Consider the following 19,404-nt stretch of genomic DNA (forward strand, 5'->3'; position numbering starts at 1 on the left):
CTGCTAAAATAGCAACACTGGACATGGATCTTAGATTACGTTATCCTGTTCTATGTTACGTTATGTTATTCTATAGAGGCTATTTTATAAACTCAAAAGGGCAAAATGTAAAATAATGCGTTTAAAAGTCAAAATGGTTAAGACCAACATCTTGAAATATCTTGTCTGTGTTACAATTTATCGACACACCTAGCTCAAACTAAGTTCAAACCCTGCCACCTTCTGGTGACATACAGGCAACAACAAGCCACCGTTTTGAGGAGCGTTTTCATGACAACACGACCATACTGAGGCTACACAAGTGAAAACTGAAGCAATGTATTGTTCTGGAGTCTGAAACCTATCACGAGGGAACCGTCCATTATAAAAACATTTTCAGTGCTTCCTTTGGGGTGGAAAACATGTTCCTGAAGCCTGAAAACTTTCAGCAAATGCAATGCCATGGCTCAGAGCCGCTCAAACCGAGCCGTGCACTCGCACATAAGAGCAGTTTGACCGATTTACACATCGCGTGCGAACTAACTGCTTCTCGTGACAGCGGGACAGATGCTTCTCACTGCAGGAAGCAGCACGGCGCATGCTCTTGTGCCTCTCCGACAAGCGAAGGATGAATTATCCCCTGCTGTAAAACGGTAAGTAAAACTATGTCAATATTCTTTAAAGTAGCAGGCTGTGTCTTTTAGAGCTTTAATATAGACCCAGTGTTTTTTGCGCACCCTCTGTGGAACAGGAGCGCGCGCAGTCGCACAGTTTTTGGCCGGGGTGTGCGTGCTGCCGCACCAACAGACGTCAGTTTGAGTGGGTGAAGGAGGGCGAAAGGCACGCAACTGTCCGTGTTGGAGTTGGTGAATTCAGCAAGGGCTACTTCATATAGTGTGGAATTTGTTGATCACTTTATTGTAGTCTGCTCTTCACTACATGGAAAGGTAGCCTGTTTTGTCTCTCTGCCGTGGATTTATCCAAACACACAGTTTGTAAATTCATTTCTCCATTTCTCTGTGTTTTTTTCGACCGGTACGCCTCAGCTGCTGCGTGTGTAGGACTGAAGGAATATGATGGACAGAATCATACTAAAATGAATGCAGTGTCAACTTATTAGTTATTATCCTTTAACTGTTACCCAGGAGGGAATTAACATTTCTTGTTTTTCCAATTCCTATTGCTCATTGATAATAGTCCAGTGGACAGTTTATTTACATTTGACCCAATTAAAAGGTGTCTATATGCTATAAATTATATTATACCTATATTTCCAGTAATTAAGGACATGCATTCACTTTATAATTCATAATTTTAAATCGAACCCTCACAGTGAATGTGATATACTACGTTCTCAACATTATGACAGCACACAAAAAGAAATAACTGTCTCTGGAGACTGATATCAACACTTCCACAGATTACATTTGCTCAACAGATCTTTTATTTGAATCATATATGTGGCAAAAGTATTTCCTAAATGCAAAAAGGTTGCGTAACACAGTACTGATTTGATTTGAGAATTTCTCTCTAAATAGACATAAAAACAGAATGACAGAACATTGCACCTGTTTAGCCCACTGTATTTATTATATACCATTTTTACAATTCAGGGCTTATAATCCAGGTTTTAGTTAAAACTTTAATCTTTTGTCCCATCATCTAGGATATGTGTGTTCTCAAGAGCAATGTAGGAAGCAAGGCCTGTTCGTGTGAGGATTATGTCATTTTAAGCCCACTGTGGATTCATTTTTACAACAGTTGCATGCCAGAAAAGGCCGATGTGGTGGATCTAATTGACTTGTGTGTGCAATTTAAATAGCATCACTGCCTGCTTATGTGTGATCTGGATGTTAACATGCATGCTCGGCTCTCTCTACGTGCAGCTCTGTGGGGAGGGGTGATGGCGGGTGCTGAGGTCACTGTGTCTTCAGGGGATCTCATGGCGTTGAAGGAAGAGGAAGGGGAGTCCAGTGGCAGTAACCATAAGACTCAAGTCATCCTGCACCTGCAGCCCATCTTGCATGGGTAACATGGCTTATATCATTAAAGGGCCATTAAATGGCTTGCATTTGCTGTGTGACAAAAAAGAGAGGCAAATGTAAATGTACAGACAGATTTGGGTAAATGTAGACAGATTTTTTGCATGTTAATAAGAAATAGGCTTCTTTCTTATATTAAGCTAATATTACGACATCATTCTACATAAATGGTGTTCATATCCAGTTTAATGCAGGCTTAAGCCAAAGAAAACATCAGTAAGCTATGTGGAGAAAAGAAGGTTAGACGTGCTGTGGCTATTCGCATATTATACTGTGAAATTAAACTGTGAAAACTATTCAACTCTGTCATTCAGCTGGCATGCAACAATTATTCTGTTAAATGAATCTGTCGGCCTCTGCAGGGTAAATGGTGACATTGCTGACACTGGCACTACAGTCTTGGCCATTGAAACACATCATGGTATGTGAAATGGACATTTCCCTCCCTGCTGACATTAATCTACTCAGACACACAAAGACATATAAAATCAAAAATGTATTATATACATTACATTGAGTGTATTATGTGCACTAATGAATCTCTCACAGTGTATTTCAAGCTGTACTATTATTTAACAAATATGAATTATTTAAGAATATTGATAAACCTCCCGTGGTGCGAGGATGGACTTTTGATTTTGTTGTCAGATGATTCTTTTGTTATGTTTATTAGCACCCAGGCAGGTATTATTGTTAATACAGTGTACTTAATTAAACTTTGATTAATAAACCTTATTGTTTTGCTGTTGAGTGTATCATACAATTCCACACTGTAGTGTTTATGTTTTTGGCTTGTAATCTTTAGAAGACAGTGAAGCAGAAGGAGAGGAGATCGAGTACGGCTACCCCATCACCTGTGGAGACAGCAGAGCCGTTCTACTGTTTAAGAAGTTTGTGTGCCCTGGAATCAACATTAGATGTGTCAAAGTAAGTTGATTTTTTTAGTGTGATTAAAATGTGGTGAATTATTACTTTATCAGTACTATAGAATCACTTAGTAAAACCTTCCTCACTCAACCAGACGTGATTGTGTTCACATCTTGTGTGTTGTATCTGTTTTAGTCTTCTGTCCACATACTTGGCTTTCATAAACGCATATATTGTGTTGTCTTCTTCTCTTACAGTTCAATGACCAGCTCATCAGCCCAAAGCAGTTTGTACACCTGGCAGGGAAAGCCACTCTGAAGGACTGGAAAAGGGCCATCAGACTGGGAGGGGTAATGCTCAGGTACACTTAGTTAGAAAGTAAAGAAAAATAATTTTCTTCCTCATAGCTGCTTGGGAGACACACACATGCTAACTGTAAATCTGAATGGTTTTTAAGGGAGTCTTTCACATTACTTTGTTGCATTGAGGTTAAAGTGTCAGACCTTAAACACCTCTATCTAATGCAATCAGCAGTATATTTGATTCACATAATTTGCACTTGTGTGAAGTCTGTCTGTGTTGGGGTTTGCCAGTACATTCCAGAGGTAGTCGGTAAGCGGCATTATTATGATAACAGGATCAAATAACACGCAAGCAAGCTGCTGAGTGATCCCTCTTACCCCTTTATCGTGTTTGCACTTGTTCTTGGTGTTACAGTGAGTCAATATACCAACTCAATAGGCAATATCTGCTCTTTTTATCTGTATTCCTCTAGAGGTCAGATCAATGGGCTTTGTGTCAGACAAACCTTTGGGAAGCTATCGGGATTGTTCAACAAATTCAATTCATTCTTTAACACCCTTCTGCAGCTGATGTTTCCTTGGACACTCTGGAGTGCTCTTTTAAATCTGCTTCTCCCAATGCAGGAAAATGATGGACTCTGGCCAGATAGATTTCTACCAGCATGAGACCGTGTGCAGCAACACCTGCCGCAGCACTAAATTCGACGTGCTGATCAACAGCACGCGGCTTCCTCCAGGGACCTTAGTGCAGCCAAGCCCGTCGTGTCTGGCTTTCGACCCTCTTGGAGGACAGGTGCCTCCCCTGGCAGGTAGATTTCAGTTGGCATGTTGTGATGTTTTTTCTCCCACATATGGTTAGGGCTGCTGTTTTATTTTATCATATCATTGAGATAATGCAGATAAAAACCAGGACATGATTTATCTGGAATAATGAAACAATAATAGTCATTTCTGACACACGCTGTTGGAGCTCAAGGACCGGAGGGAATTAGGAAATGAGCTGAACATCACATACCTTCAATAATGCACCAGTTTCCTCACTGGTTACTCAGTGAGGAAACTGGTGCATAGAAAACCATAGAAAACCCTAACCCCTAACTCTAACACCCTGGTGGAAAAAAACTTTTGGATTTATTTGTCTCCCTCTGCCTACTCACATTCAATGGTAATATGAGATGTTTATGCGCTATTTACAGTATATCCCTTTTTGTTTTAATTTCAGGAGTGGTTTTACATGATGCAGCAGAGGTTGAGGAGCCTTTGGAGGAGAAGTTCAACACAACAGCAGAGAGGAGCCCTGGTCTAGCCTGGCCTGTAAATCCCACAACAGCCAATGGGCATGCTGCAAAGAGAAAGAGGGCTGACACTCCTGGTAAATACAAGACACATTTTTATTAGTTTTGGGTTATGTAAGACAGAACAGGATAAAGAAGCATTGGTACGAAGAAAAAGGCTCAGAAATGGGTTGAGCGAGACAAATATATGGACTGAAATCAGAATCAGAATCACAAGGAGCTTTATTGCCAAGTAGTGTTTTACACGTACAAGGAATTTGCTTTGGCGACACGTCTGCACATAGACAAACATACAGCTGACATAAATAAATGTAGAAATATATAAATATGGAATAGACAAATGCAAGTTATACAAGAATAATAAAAGAATAGAGAAAAATAATACAACTATTTGCAGAGAAAGAACAATGTAACAATTAACTTTTTTTAGGACACTTTTTTAAAAAACAAGAAAATAAGAACCCCCTCTATACTTAGCCTTATTTAGCACTTATCCTGAAATATAGGTTGCAAACTTTTATCATCTACTAGAAATGTGTATTTTCTCACAGAAACAGCAATAGTGGGCCTGCGCTTGCACAATATCCTCCACAGCAAGAAACTATTAGGAATATGGTCTGTAATCCAGTGGTATAAGGCAGTTTTGTATTGGCACGTGGAAGTCTCATGTCTCCCCACCAAATCTCTATAAAGTGATAGGTTAAAACCTCCACTGCAAACTCATGGAATCATGGAAGTTGCATTTACTTCTGGTTTTAACTACTTTGTCAGCTCACCAAGGGCAATGTCCTGGAGGATGAAACCCATTTGGAAAGTGTATTAAGATACCTTTTTTTATTTTGTGAGGAGGCACAGATTCAGCCCACTGACCTTCAGTCCTCCAGAGGCCACACATTCTAAGACATCTCCTTTAAAGGAGGCGTTCCTTTTGCAACACTGTATCACTGAAGGATAAAAATATTACCTGATGAGGAAAAGCAATGCAAGATTTAGACTTAAATTTCAACAGTCATTGTAGCTATTCTTAATAAAAAATCAACAGAAAAACAATGACAGCTGTGAATATTAACATCCGTCTACTTGCAGTCAGTCAGTCCCTTGTGTCATGCCTCTTGCAGCCTCTGCTGCTTGACACCTCTGATACACTGAGCCAATGAACCTCTGAATTTTGCAGACTGGCCTTAAAAAGTTGCTGACCACTGTTAGGCAGAGAGTCACATCCTTTTACATTATCATCGACGGCATCTGACATTTGTAAGTGTGGCTTTTTCTTGTGGGGACCTACGATTAGTTTTTTTTTTTAAAGGTGACCTTATGAGGTATTGTTCCAGCTGGACCACAGTCGGTAACTTAGCCTCAAGCGATCTTTTGTGTGAATGACAAATTGCAGTGCCTTACTGCACAAGCGGTGTTTCCTTGTCGCAGGGCTTAAAACTAATTGGCAACTATCAGTAAATGTACTCGGCCAAGAGCTACGCTCCTCTATCTTCAAATGTGTGTCTTTCCATTAGTGTATATTCCCGACATGAAGAAATACATGAATTTAGCTTCAGATAGCTGTAAATGAGTTTTAGAATATTTTTGGTGGGCATATTACATTTATCTTGCCAGACATTTAAGCAAACATGAAAGTAGACGCATATCACTCTAATATACTCAACCTCTGCTTTGCTCAATTTTGTATAGATCCCAAGTGATTTTTCAGTCTCCCCCCAATCTGCCCTGTCCTGCTTTCTCTCCTCACAGAGCGCCTCTTTTCCAACCCATTTTCCTACTCTTTCCTCTCTACCTCTATCACCCATTTAACATCCGCTCTCCAAGTGCTGCACCTCTCCCATTTCCTCTATCTCGTTAAATCTTTTTTTTCATTGTTTCTCCAGCCCTGACACTTCTTCCTGCATTTCCCTCCTCAATTTATTACTCTCTTTCAGTCCTTTAACTCTCCTCAAATCTCACTTCCAGACATTTCCCTGCCTCCATACTCCATCTCATTTATCCCACATTTCTTATTTATTTTGTTTTGCCTTTTCTTCCCATTGGGTGCAATATCTTTTTCTCACACATACACAAATCCCTTCTCGTGCCTATTTCTCTGTGGCACATTTTTAAATGGAAAGATAAACAAGCACACATACACAGAGTCCCCCATATATCTTAATAATGTCCCATCTAATTGACCTTTTCTAGATGGAGTATTGAGCCTGTGGAAGGGTGTGGCAGACTCAGGGCTGATGGGGGATGTCCTGTCCAGTCTCCAGACTGAATTAATAGCCACTCTTAAAGGAGTGGAGGTTCGCAGCAAGAGGGCTAACCTGCAGGAGACAGGTGAGTTCCCACAGTGGGACCTGACTAACCGCTGGACTGTGAAAATAATTGCTTTAAATGTAGTAAAATGTCAGTTAGGTTAAAAAAATGTAATGTAAATGTAATTTTAAAAATGGTTCCACCAGCTAAATCTGGTTTGAGAAGGATATCAATGGACATTGATTTAAAAAAAGTGATTTGATGTGGACAACCTTGACTTTTGATTATTTTGTTTTGCCAGATGCCGTCATTCTTAATTCCCTGTGTAAGATGTTTGGGCTTTTAGACTCAGTGAAGCAAGCTCTGGACCTGAGGCGGAGCCAGGGTGAAGAGAACAAAACCCATAACAATGGTTTTGGTGAGAGAGCTGTTGAAGACAACACACAGTATATAGAGTGAAATCCTAGTCAATTGTACAAACTAATATCCTGTTTTTTATTAGTGTTGGATGAGATCTTGGAGGACCGGAGCAAGCAGGGTTGTAATAGAAGCACCTCTGACAAAATTCAGTCCCTGAAACACCTACAACCTCAGCGTCACAGCCTGCCAAACAGCCAAACCCACAACTTGCTGTGCCCCATCAAAACAAGCCCAGTGATCCAGCCTCTCCCTGTTAAGGGTCTGTCTGCTGCATCTTACACTCAACCCACCATCAACCCTCATCTCTTCAACCGTCTCTCTGCCCCCGCTGGCCAGCGTCACCATGCCGGAGCTGGCAGGGCAGAAGGGGACGGACATAGTGCCAAGCTGGAGAGGGATGAGCTCAGCGAGACGGGTAACCAGGAGAATCTTCACAGGTTTGGACCGGATCGCGAGAAAGAGGACACCTCAGGGATCCACAAAGAGCCTGGACAGAGAACTGTTAAGTTTAAAGAAGACCCTCTCCTTAGAAGTGAGGCAGTAGAGGAGACAGCGGGCTTGCATGACATTGAAAAGGTTGTTATAGGAAGAAAGGCATCAAAGAAACATAAAAGTAAGTGAGGATGAGATCCCAGTGCTGGACTAGGTGAGGGAATGTGCCTGGGAACTGAAGACTAAAAAGGGAAAAGATTAAAAAACATTACTTTGTCAAACTGTACTTTTCTTTCTTGTATACTCATATATATAGTGTGGTTACTTCACTTTTGGTTACTACAGCTGTGTTACAGGAACAGATTTATTCTTGCATTTGGGTTGTAAATAACATATTCAAGAAGAGCATTTTGGACCTGCTTTTCTAACTTTTTAACAATGGAAAACACAGTAGAGCTGAAATGATTAGTTGATTAATTGATTTTGACAATTAATTGGCAACAATTTTGATAATCATAAGTAATCAATCAATAAGTAATTTTCTAAGCAAAAATGACAAACATTCACTGGCCTCAGCTTCTTAAAGGTGAATATTTGCTGATTTTCTTAGTCTTACCTTGGACCAATATTTTGCTTAACTTTTGGCTTTTTTGGCTAGTTTATTTATTATATTTATAGCCCAGAAGTGGTTGATCAAGACAATAATCAGCAGTTTAACTGAAATAAAAATTGAAAGCCCTAAGATGCCTGTCAGATGTCTGTAAATAAAATATTTGTTTTTATTTATGATCTCGATTATGTCTCTTGTCTCGGCATTCGTGAGACATTTTTCCCTCATACTTTTATAATTCATTTCTAAGACTATTTGTAATTGAAAAGACAGATTTTGTGAGTTACACTTGTGTGTTGAATTTAATATCATTTGGGTTTTGTTAAAGGCGTGTATTTAGGCCCTTGTTACAGTGCCAGACTTGCCTAAAATCTATGCACCAGACACTCACTGTCTGAACAATACATTGTTCTTAATTATGTATAAAGTAATTATTGTGACTGCTGACATGCTGTTGGTTTAAACAGGGTGCTGTTTACTAACATGTTGCAAATACATAATCTTTACTCTTTTCCTTTTCTTTGTCATAGACAAAATATAAAGGATGAAAATATGTTATGCACATGAGATTATGATGAAAAGGACAATGGTGGTACAAAATAATCTTGTAAGATAATAAAACATTTTTAAACAAAAAAACATTACATTTGATTTGTGCTTAAGAGCTAATTTTGCCATTGTTGATGAGATTTGTGAATACTGGTAGTTCACTGACTTTGTGACAGAGAGTGCTCACTGCAGCAAGCCAATATATTAGGCACACAGAGCGAGGTTCTTCTTATTCTTCACGTGTTGGTGTTAATTTGAGAGTTCAGCAAACATCTGATGTGAATAATTGTTACTTCATTTCCATTCATAAACACAGAAGTTAATTGGTATTCCAACAGGAAGTCACACAGGAGAAAACTGCTGCTCTGTGGGTGGCTAAGTTCACCTTACAAGCATGTCAGACTTCAATAACAGATGTCAAACAATATTTTTTTTTTGACAGATGATTGAAATCGACCTTTGTAATATCACTTTTTGGTGTGTGGCCTGTAGTGCGCCATCCTCCAAAGTTTCCCCCAACAGATTTTAGCATAGCAGCACTTTTCCGCCCTGTGATTCTCTGTTCATTTACTTGTGAAGCGCCATGGTGCATGCCAAGGCCGTGTGGTAGACAGTGATGGTTTGATAGCTAGCCTGTGAAAACTTCCCTCAGAACTGTAATGATATTTTATTATAAATTCACGCACAACACTGCCTGTGCAGATGTAGTTGTTTGTTAGGGGTCATGAGTGGCAGCTGATAAAACACTGCCGGCATCCCTGCTGATGCTTGCCCTGTTGCTGGATTTGAACAGTATTTCGCAACATCCTGTTAGGTTCACTGCAAATCAAACAATCATGCAGTTGAATGGATTCAGACCAAAATAATACCAGTTTAAATAAATTGCTACTCTGTGCCTTGAATACCGGGGCACAAAATGGCTGCCATGCATCAAGCAGGTGTAATTACAGGTGTTAGCTTGACATATGCTGTGCTCCGTTGGTTAAATTAAGTAATTTTCAGAGCAATCCATCGTTCATCTGTCATTCGGGGGTAACAACATTAGAGACTGAGACATGCAGTCATGTTGGAAGCCTTAGATGCGTCTGTTGGCCCCCTTTAATTTAATCCACCACTTTAACGTTCACACACGACAACAAAATGAGTGATGAATACCCTGCATAATGGCATCTTGATCCAATTGGGATTCCTGGAGCCATAGCTAAATGTGTCAGCCGAGCCATGTTTTAACACCAGCTTGGTGCATGAGGAGTTGCTGCAGCATCAGCACTTGTGCAAGATGTTCAATTTCAAAGGTGAATCTCTGAGCCTGTGTAATGTAATGATACACAAGAGGACACCTTGCAGGGTGTGACCAGTGGCCCACAACTCATAATCAAATACACAACTCTAATGCTTCTAAACATGTTAAATAGGGCTGTGACATGACAGTGGCTTTTTTCCCCAGTAAAACATTAGACCTCAAATGGCTGATATGATTTTAAAACATGAGAACGACTATATCATTGTTAATGCAAATGTGAGAAATTACCGGACGTATTTTCTCATCCTGTTGTTGTCAGACTGATAATCCTGTATCTGTGCTGCTGGGTGCAAGGTGACAGCTGTGAGGAGCTGCTGGGCAGTGAAGATTAAGTAACTTCTCATTAAAATGAAGCCAAATGGATGAAAAGGCAGAGAAGGAGATCCTTGTCCCTGTCTCCACAGATACGCGCCAACACACATAGACACATGTTTCAGTCACATAGACGGACATCACCCTGATTTACATGTAGGCTATTCACTGCAGATTTATCCTCACCCTTAACCACAACAGTCCTATCCCCATTTGAAGTCTTAATCCTAAAATGCATTGTTTTTATGCTTCTATACTCACAGACTCACCATCACAAAGACATGCCTGACCTCAATTCAAACCCCAAACTATACCCTATAACCTAAATCTAATACTTTAAAACCTAACACCTTAAAAATACACTTTTAACCTCAAACAACCCTTAGCCTATAAGAAGTAGGGACAGGCAAAAACGTCCACATGTTCCAAAAATGGCCTCACTTTTAATCCTAAAACTACTCTTGGTCCCCACAAAGACACAAGTATAAGACCAGGCACACACACACACACACACACACACACACACCACACACACACACACACACACCACACACACACACACACACACACACACACACACACACACACACACACACACACACACACACACAGTCTGGGGTTTGCTTGGCAGACGTTTGAATACCAGAGTGTCGCTGCTGGACTCGGCCGCTTGGAGTCGCCCGGCTCATACTTTGTGTCCACTGAGAAGTGGAGGCTGGGAAGCAAAGTGGGCTTGAGAAAGAAATCTCTTCCCTGAACTGTTTACCCTGACGTCAGTTTGCAGAACTAGCTCTGCCCTGTCTCCCCGAGTGTCTCTGAAACTCCACTCAGTGAGAATTGGGGGAGTAGATGGGCTCGTCTCTACTACTTGCGCGCCCGGACCTCACGGAGTGAATGAAATGATTTCTTCTGCACATTTAAAGTGGACTAAAACAGCTACACGATGAACACCTGCGCCTTTCTGTTGATTTTGACTGTTCAGATCTACGCCGATGGCATTGAGGGGCCAACAGGTAAGGCGCATATTCATCTCGATCTCCTCAACGCAGTTGGGAAGTTTTTAAATGTGGATCCAACTCCGCTGAAAGCACAAGCGTAGCGAGTCTGGCGAAGATGCCAACTTTGTGCCCCCTTTCCCTAACATGTTACTGCGTTTATCTGAGGCTTACCGCTGCTTCCAGTGACTTCCTAATGGGACAATGTTAATCCTCCCGAGGGAAAATAAAATTAATTATTTAATAACTTCGTAAACTATAGTAGCTATTAAGTTTTCTTAGTGCCAGACAAACTCCTGCAAACAATGTTGGTTATTTAAGAGGACCGGGTTCTGGGAAAGCTCCCATTTCCCAAAACAGCACAGTCCGCTGCGCTACGCTGCTTCTGCCTTTTTGTTATAGCGCAATCAGATTTAAAGGCGCCAGGTAGCCTAAAAGGTGTTAAACACTGTGATCCAAAGTTAGATATCAGTTCAACCCCTTAAAACGGAAGGAAAGGCACTCATACGACCTTCAGGCAATTTAAGCTAAACAATATTCGTGAGCATTCACGCTCCCAAGTCCCAACAGCCTGAACCAATCTGTGATGACATCCAGAGACCAAAACCTGGAGCTGCTCCACACTGCCGTTGGGTTGGAGAGTCGTATACAGAGTGACTCCTTAAAAGTTGACATCCCAGTGTGGTTCTAGGCATTGCATTGATTTTTAAACGAAAATCTGCATAATAACATAATTCCACTGTGGGGAAATAGACAGATTGACTCTCAAAGCTGCTGGATGTTTTTCTCCTGATGTGATGAGCTGCCTTTGGTCTAGCTGTAGAAGAAGACATATTTGTGGTCATAAATCAGCTCCACATCTTCCAGCATGAGGAAAATGACACATGTTCACATATTACTTGGTTGGCCAAGACTTCTTAAGAGTGCTCTTTTCTGTTTTGTGTGAAAACAAGCTGGATTCTAGCATGTTGAGAATGTGTTTTTATTTTCAGATAAAATGATCAAAAGCCTGCAATTTCTTAAATTGTTCCCCAGAAAATACTATTTTCCTATTTAATTTTCACAGTAGTGTTTCAGCGGGATAAATAAGCCTTTCCAAATTTGAATATCATCCATATATCAGAGAGATGGAAAGAGACAGACACATTGGGGACAAATAAACGTCTTTCATAGGAATCTGACACAGACCTTTTCATGTTTTCAAAATCTGCTTTTATTCACTGAATTCTATTAGTAATTTATGCAATGTTCTTACAGCGCAGTAGATTGGATAGTTTTTTTTGTCTAAAAGCTAAAGTGGATCTCCTTGTCATACACACACACATACATATTTTGACCCATGTAAAATAAAACCAGGTTAATAAGGCAGTAATATTGGTAACATTTACACTGCAGGCTGCTTCAACACTGTATAAGAATGCGGCACAGTGTTTGGCACATGTTGGAAAAAAAGCCTGATTGTATTGAGATCCCAAGGAGGTATTTTTCATTGACATTTGGCTCATATTTGTGTTTCTCACCAGCGGGGCTCCTGTTTCATGATAAATTGGGAAAACTCAGTGTAACACTTGTATGTATATGTAACTGATTGTGAAAGAGGCAACAACAACAACAACATAAAAAACAACAAAAAAAACAACGAGAAAACCATGCAAGCAGAATGTGTATCGTCAACAGCTGAATGGAGCAGATCATTAAGAGGAATGGGCTGAGACATATGAAGGATTAAATCACACACAGGTAATTAAAAGAGCTGAATGGAACGGTGATGCCTCACCACGGCTGCGTGAGAGTGTCTATCAGTGTACACGGTGTGGGTTTTTTAGTTTGTTAACTGGAGTGTTGCAAGCTTCGCCATCTGCTCTACCTTCTACCTTCCTCATTAGCCTCTAATAGTTAACACTGCTAGTTTTTGGGGCCTTGTCTGATCCCCTTGGCCTGGCGACCATCTCCACCTGCCTACATCCTTTAGGAGGAGAATTTAAGGAGCATATATGCAGCCTTGATACCCACAGTCTTCAGTGTCTCCTGTGATTAACACTCTGGCTTTATTTCTGTGGTTGTGTGAAGACCACACCATAACCTTGAATGCTTAATAACAATTAAGACGGCACTCCTTTGGGGATTTCTTGCCTTTTTCACCCGATCTAATCCATATTTTCCATAACTCTTATGCTGCGGTGGGTCCAGGCTGTCAGTTCAAGGGAAGTGAAATTATTAGAGACTATGAAATATGGAGGCTCTCTGCTGCATGGGACTGACTGCAGTGAGGTTGATAAGAGGAAAACACATTTGCATCATATTTGCTCAGACACAAAGAGGTTATGAACATGATAGGCCTGTTTCCGGGTATGTCTATGTGTTTTTCATTGTGCGAAGCCCAATATCACACTTTAACTCCTCTGTTGTCTCTTGTGAGAATTGAATGTATGTTCACTTACCATCTGTCTCCTCTATTAGCAGCAAATGTTGTCAACTGAGTGGTGTAATTATCATGGGTCTCGTGACTCAATTCCCAGTTTGATCTAAAGGCAGAAGATCCTTTTTTGCTAATTTCAGTGAATAAGATAACACTTGGATCGAGATGAAAAGGACTGAGAAGCCCAGACTGTCTAGTTAAAGCATGGCATGCAATGAATAATACTTTAGAGCTACAAGTTTACACTGCATAAACACCAGCAGCAGTACTGGAAATCGTAACATAAGACCACCAGCACATAAAGGAATTAGAGCTGCAGTCATCAAATAATCTTCTTAGTCATTTTTAAGCAAAAGTGCCAAACATTTGCTGTTTTGATGTTTTTTCTGTCATACTGAATATCTGTGAGTCCAGACATTTGAAGAGCATTTTCTAGACAAAACCCTCCCACATATACAGACATTAACAGGTGCACTGACACTCTGATGAATGCAGCAAACAGACAGAAGGAAAACACAAAAGAGATTAAACAGGATCTAGAGAAGGCTCTACTTAAAAGAGGACAGATCTATTTGGTACATGACCAAAATTGTTAACATGAAACATATTTCTTCTAATCCTCTTGACACTGTTAAATTCACTTGCTGTACCAATTAAATTTTTTTTTTATTGCAAAGGGTCATTATTGCTACATAATTCATCACTCTGTGCCTATCTGTAGCAGTAACATGTTGGTTCTTGAGAGTCCATTGGTTGTGTTCACTGTAATAGGCATCAAACTGGATGGGGGGGCTTGAGATGCATTTGTGAATTATTGTAGGAAAAGAAAAAAAATGTAACCATCATGTAGAAAATGTTGCCTTGCACCACAGACTTGCAGAAAATCCTCAAAGTGGAAGTGTTCCCTTCAGGAGCCAGGCCACCATCTGCGGATAGAGGGTGAGGGCCGGTAGAGACTGTGCCTAAATCAGACTCCAGAAAAGACTGGTTTATTTCCATCTTTGCGGTATCACGGGCAGTAATTCAGAGAGCAGATGGAAATCTTTGCAATGAGGAGGAAGGGGATGAGGATGGGGAGATGTGAGGGTGAGGGGGAGGTGGGAGAGCTGAGAATGACAGAGGCATTTATTCAGATAGATGGTCAGGATGTTTTGTTTTCAGCTGAGGCCTCAGCAGGACCTTAGTTGGGCGAGTGTGTGCCAACCATTCTGCCTTCAGCACTTGCGCGAGTGATTAAACAGGGGGCTTATGAGAGGAGTCCTCTGCTCCGCAGTTTCTGTCTGTGATCTGTTGTAATGTGGGGCTATGTGGAGGAGAGCCACCCTCCGATTGGCTTACTCATCTCAAAAGACTGGAGGATGAAATACATCTATCTACTGTATGTGTTAAAAGAATTCTGGCAAGCGGCGTGATTGGTGCTCCGCCCAGACAGGGGCCTTCTCTGTCTTGAGCTGGTGTCATTTTAATTTTCTTGTGAGGCATCTCACCTTAGCTTGTGCTGTGCTGAGTGTGCTGAGTGTGCACTTTGCAGACATTCCTTTATGCTATACTGCAGCTCATGCACATCTTGTGATTGTTGCGCTTAATTAATCCCCGAAAGCATTTTGTTGTTCTTGTTTTAATTATCACATGGTACTTTTTCTATTTCTAAATCAGTCCCTAGTTGTTTTTGTTGTTGTTAAAGGCTCTGTGAGTTGCCTGTGATTGTTTGCTCTTCAGAAAGGTCAACTTCATGTTGGGAGTCATGTTTCTAAGATAGAGAAAGAGCAGGTCGTTGCCTTTGAGAAGAGGGCAATGCCCAGAAGCAGGTTTGTTCCTGCTGTGTGTCTCTCCTCTGCCTCCTCTGCCGGCCAACAAAGAGCTCTGAAATGTTTTAATGTTTTAGTAAGCAACAAACGTGCTTACACTCATGCACGTTTGTTGCTTTTACAGTTTTGTGTGTATGCGTGTGCTAATCAGCATCTTTGTTCATTAGCATCTTTGCCTGTAAGAGCTGGGAGTCAGGAGCTGAAGTCTTGCCATGCAGGAAGATCCCACAGTGCTGAGTGACTCAGCTCTGACACTGATGCTAGCAGGGGCCGGAGCTGCCGCCACTATGAGCTCTTCAGGGTTGCTGTGAGACCTTCCAGCACCCTGGAAGGGATGCCAGGACTGAGAGATTTACAGTCAGCGGCCTGCCTTTTCCTTTCCACTCACAGCAACAGCCAGAGTGCAGGCTTCTCGGCTCCATCAGCCAGGTGTTATTAATGCTGTATTGATCTTTCAAACTCCGGCAAGTCCATTTTACTTAAATTTCATCAAAGTGGCATCCCGCTTGTGGCCTGGCAGTTTGATGTAGGAGTGGAAATTAGCCAGCCAGCCAGGACCAGCATGACGTAATGTTAGCAGCATTGTGTCGAGCAAAGGACAGGAAAAAGTAGAAATCCTCTCAAACATGAAAGAGTGAGCCTCATTTCCATAAGAAGGCCATATATATTACACATAAGCTCCAACATATCCTGTTGATGTACTGGTCTGAAATGACAGGGCTATTATACTCATTATCACTTAAAAGCATATGTTTTGCTTGAATAATGGACACAGGAATGTATCACTCGACGCAGATGGGCCAATGTTTATAGCCTGAATACGAAGGAGAATGAATCTGCGTAGCTCGGGCATGCACACAGATGTGTAATTATCCAACAAAGAAATAAGCAGGGCTCTGAGTGTTTTCTTCCCAGAGGTAGCAAGCTCCAGACTGCAAAAAGTGGGTCTGCAAGACTGATGCTGCGAGTGCTGCTCCTTATCCCTCCTGAGCAGTTTATATTTAGCCTTGCTGGCCGTGTTTCAGTGCTTTACCTTTCTCCTGTGTCAACAAAGTTAGAGCCAGATTCTTCAGGCCCTCTGTTGTGGTGTATGTAGTGTGTAACGAATGCTCAGGTCACCGGAGTCAGGGTTCAGGGTAAGGCCAGGATTGCAGTGTCGAGAGCTAACCTGTTGTAGTCCTTTGCATCTGAAACCCCCAGTGAAATCTGAACCGCTGACACTCCTCCAAAAGTCAAAACAGTCTCTTCAGGACATTTTTCTCCCTGGTGGTGTTATGGATGCAGGCTGTAGTTGTCTTTGTGCCACGACGCATGCTCTCTATAAGGGAAAGTGGTATTACTGGTTTGACCATTGCCTTTGGGCAAAGAAATATCCACTCAGAGACCCAGCCATGAACCTGAACACTTATCACCCTAATGTATCTCACACTTATTGGACTGACACTCTTTCACATAAACTTTATTAGGACAGTGGAAATTGAAGAGCATTAAAGTGTAACAGAGCATGGATAATGTCTAGTGTGCTGATTTACAAGAGCATCGTGTTTGAGGCCTTCACAGCATGGAACCTAACGAAAAAGGAGCTCATTTAAAAAATGCCATATCTGCTCAGTTCTGTAGCTGGTAGCTTGCGTTACACGACCCGTTTGCTGTTGTATTGTGTGCAGCACAGTCGCATGGCACGGTGGTGACACTCTGCGGTGACAGCTGCTGTTGCTGGTGGGTTATGGCAACTGTGGTAGCACAGGTGGCAGCTGGTGAAAAATCAGTCTGTGGACTGAATCCAAACATGTTGGGCACATATAACACGCATGAAGTACTTGATTCTTGATTCTTGAACAAGAAAGTGATGTTGACTACGCTCGTCTTTGGCCGGGTGACATTCATGGGGTTTCCAAGGAGTTTGTCTGGAAGTCCATGAAATTTGTAGAATTTAGAAATCTGAAGTGAAATTATAAGACTCAACCAAACTGGAATTGCAGTGACTTGAATGTTGCATGCAGTTTCATCACAGATCCATGGAGGGAAATTCCATAGTAGTCTGACAGTTTTTATACCGATGTCATTTTTGGTATATCCTGGTAGATCCTTATTCTACTCTGGATATAGAGTTTGGGAGTGTGCTATGATATGCTAGCAGCGCACTGACTTCTGACCGCCAGTTGAGTTGAAAGGCTTTTGTCAAGTGATGTTAGTAAAGAGAGTTCGAGAGCTTGGCCAGGCTTGGGCGCTTTGTTCTGATTCAGGTGTTGAAGTGAAACAGAACAAAAGCAGAGCCTATTGATTTCTCACACTCGCTCTGTCAGAATCAGCTTATTGTCTTCTTCCTCCTGAAACTCTCCTTTCAATCCTACATGACCTTCCGTCACAATCCTCCTCACTTTGACATGCCACTATTTTCAGCAGTTGCTCAGGGGACCGTGAGTACCTTTTTCATGGAAAAACATCCCCTTACCCCTTGGCTGTTATACTTTGTATCGTTGTAAGACATTTCAGGGGCAAACAGTTCAGGGTTTGCCCCTCTTTACCATTTCCCTCGTGTCAGAATATTCAGTTTGCACAGTTCAAATCACTCATTAACAGCTGATTCATTAAAAACGGAATCTATTATTCATTTCTTTGACAAGGTGGTATAATTGCTTAAGGGCAAAGAGATGAATGTCTATTTGCTGCCCAGTGTATTTAGACAGTGTGTGAGTCAGTTCTGCAGGGACACTAATGAAGAGAGATAGCTCCTGACCAAGAAAATATGTGCCCTTTATCTTCAGATCACTGTGCTATTATTGTGTTGCTCAGAAACAGGTACAACACAATTCCTCATAATGCCAGCATATGTACTTTAATGTTTAGGTCTGTTTATACAAACCCAGAGAGGCAATCTTCTTCTCACCTGAATGCCTGGTGGGGTGGCTGTGACAAACCTTCCTTCAGGGCACTCTGACGCTTCACAGCCCTCCAGTGCCCTGCAGGGTCCTCCTGGGCTGGTGATTGCTAAGCTGCTTGGCGTTCCTGAGAGACAGCTCGTCAAAGAGTCTGAAAGAGCTTTGTTTGTTCCTGTGCTGGCCGCCGGACTTGGCCCGCCAGCTAAGGGGAGGTATGTAATGGGGAGGTGATTGCCCCAAGAGATGAGGGGCTTATGGGCAGATTGAGGTGGGCACCAACAGGACCCAGAGCACTATCTGAGGAGCCTTTCATGTTTCCTTGTACAGTCAGGCGATGTGGATACGTTTGAAAACGCATCTGTTCTTGGCCTGTCATCCGTGCTAAGCTGGCAATGAAAATTCTCATGCATGATTCTTAAAGCGCTGGTCACACATTGTCAAGTAAACAGTTGAAAAGGGAGCTTTTCAAAAACGCTGACACCCTCATTGTGATGTGATGTACTATAAAGCCCCTGCTCGGGGGGGGGGGAGTGGCTTCGCATGCCCAGTGGAGGAGATTGTACCGCTTTTCTATTGTTTTTGGCATTTTGATCTGAATGGCAAACTTTTTCAGAACAGCCTGGAAAGACTAATGTGGACGGAAAGCTTGCATGCTATTTTCAAATAGCACAGACCTTCTGTAGCCAAAGGCAGTGCACCGTTTGTGTGTCTCACATTAGCACAAAGCCAGAAATATGCAAGAATGTCCAGGGATCCCACGGGGTGTCGTTAACAAAGAGCTTAATTCAAAACCACAAACAGAAGATTATAATAATTCTTGGCCCTTCTTGTGTGTGTGTGTGTGTGTGTGTGTGTGTGTGTGTGTATGTGTGGGTTATTGAGTGGGTGTTTGCGTGCATGCTGGCGAATGCCACGGTGTGTATTTTGTATATGTGGAAGGGGCAG

At 41.7% G+C, this 19,404-nt stretch overlaps 2 protein-coding genes across 7 annotated transcripts in view; both read left to right on the forward strand.

Annotated features, from left to right (window-relative positions):
* The first annotated feature begins 67 nt into the window (after positions 1-67).
* Positions 68-8,822, forward strand: LOC119897804 (glucocorticoid modulatory element-binding protein 1-like). 3 transcript variants are annotated; one of them, XM_038711782.1, is made up of 10 exons: positions 68-632; positions 1,866-2,007; positions 2,384-2,442; positions 2,830-2,948; positions 3,146-3,249; positions 3,815-3,999; positions 4,413-4,562; positions 6,673-6,810; positions 7,031-7,147; positions 7,232-8,822. In XM_038711782.1, the coding sequence occupies exons 2-10, from the start codon at positions 1,883-1,885 to the stop codon at positions 7,768-7,770; spliced, it is 1,536 nt and encodes a 511-aa protein (XP_038567710.1). In that variant the 5' UTR covers positions 68-632; positions 1,866-1,882; the 3' UTR covers positions 7,771-8,822. The 3 variants fall into 3 exon arrangements, with proteins under 3 accessions (XP_038567710.1, XP_038567708.1, XP_038567709.1); XM_038711780.1 differs by having other exon boundaries at positions 72-632; positions 2,827-2,948; XM_038711781.1 differs by lacking the exon at positions 68-632 and adding an exon at positions 813-926 and having other exon boundaries at positions 2,827-2,948.
* Positions 8,823-11,128: 2,306 nt separating this feature from the next.
* ptprub (protein tyrosine phosphatase receptor type Ub) overlaps positions 11,129-19,404 on the forward strand; it is a 167,690-nt gene continuing 159,414 nt past the window's right edge. For 3 of the 4 annotated variants that reach the window (XM_038711783.1, XM_038711784.1, XM_038711785.1), the window contains exon 1: positions 11,129-11,368. In XM_038711783.1, the coding sequence (XP_038567711.1) occupies positions 11,299-11,368 (70 nt within the window). In that variant the 5' untranslated portion in view covers positions 11,129-11,298. The remainder of the gene's footprint in view (positions 11,369-19,404) is intronic. The other variant, XM_038711787.1, reaches the window with a different exon arrangement.

Source organism: Micropterus salmoides, unplaced genomic scaffold (genome assembly GCF_014851395.1).
Source record: "Micropterus salmoides isolate LMB-PRFRI ecotype aquatic unplaced genomic scaffold, ASM1485139v1 Ms_hic_scaffold_11, whole genome shotgun sequence".
Classification (NCBI taxonomy): domain Eukaryota; kingdom Metazoa; phylum Chordata; class Actinopteri; order Centrarchiformes; family Centrarchidae; genus Micropterus; species Micropterus salmoides.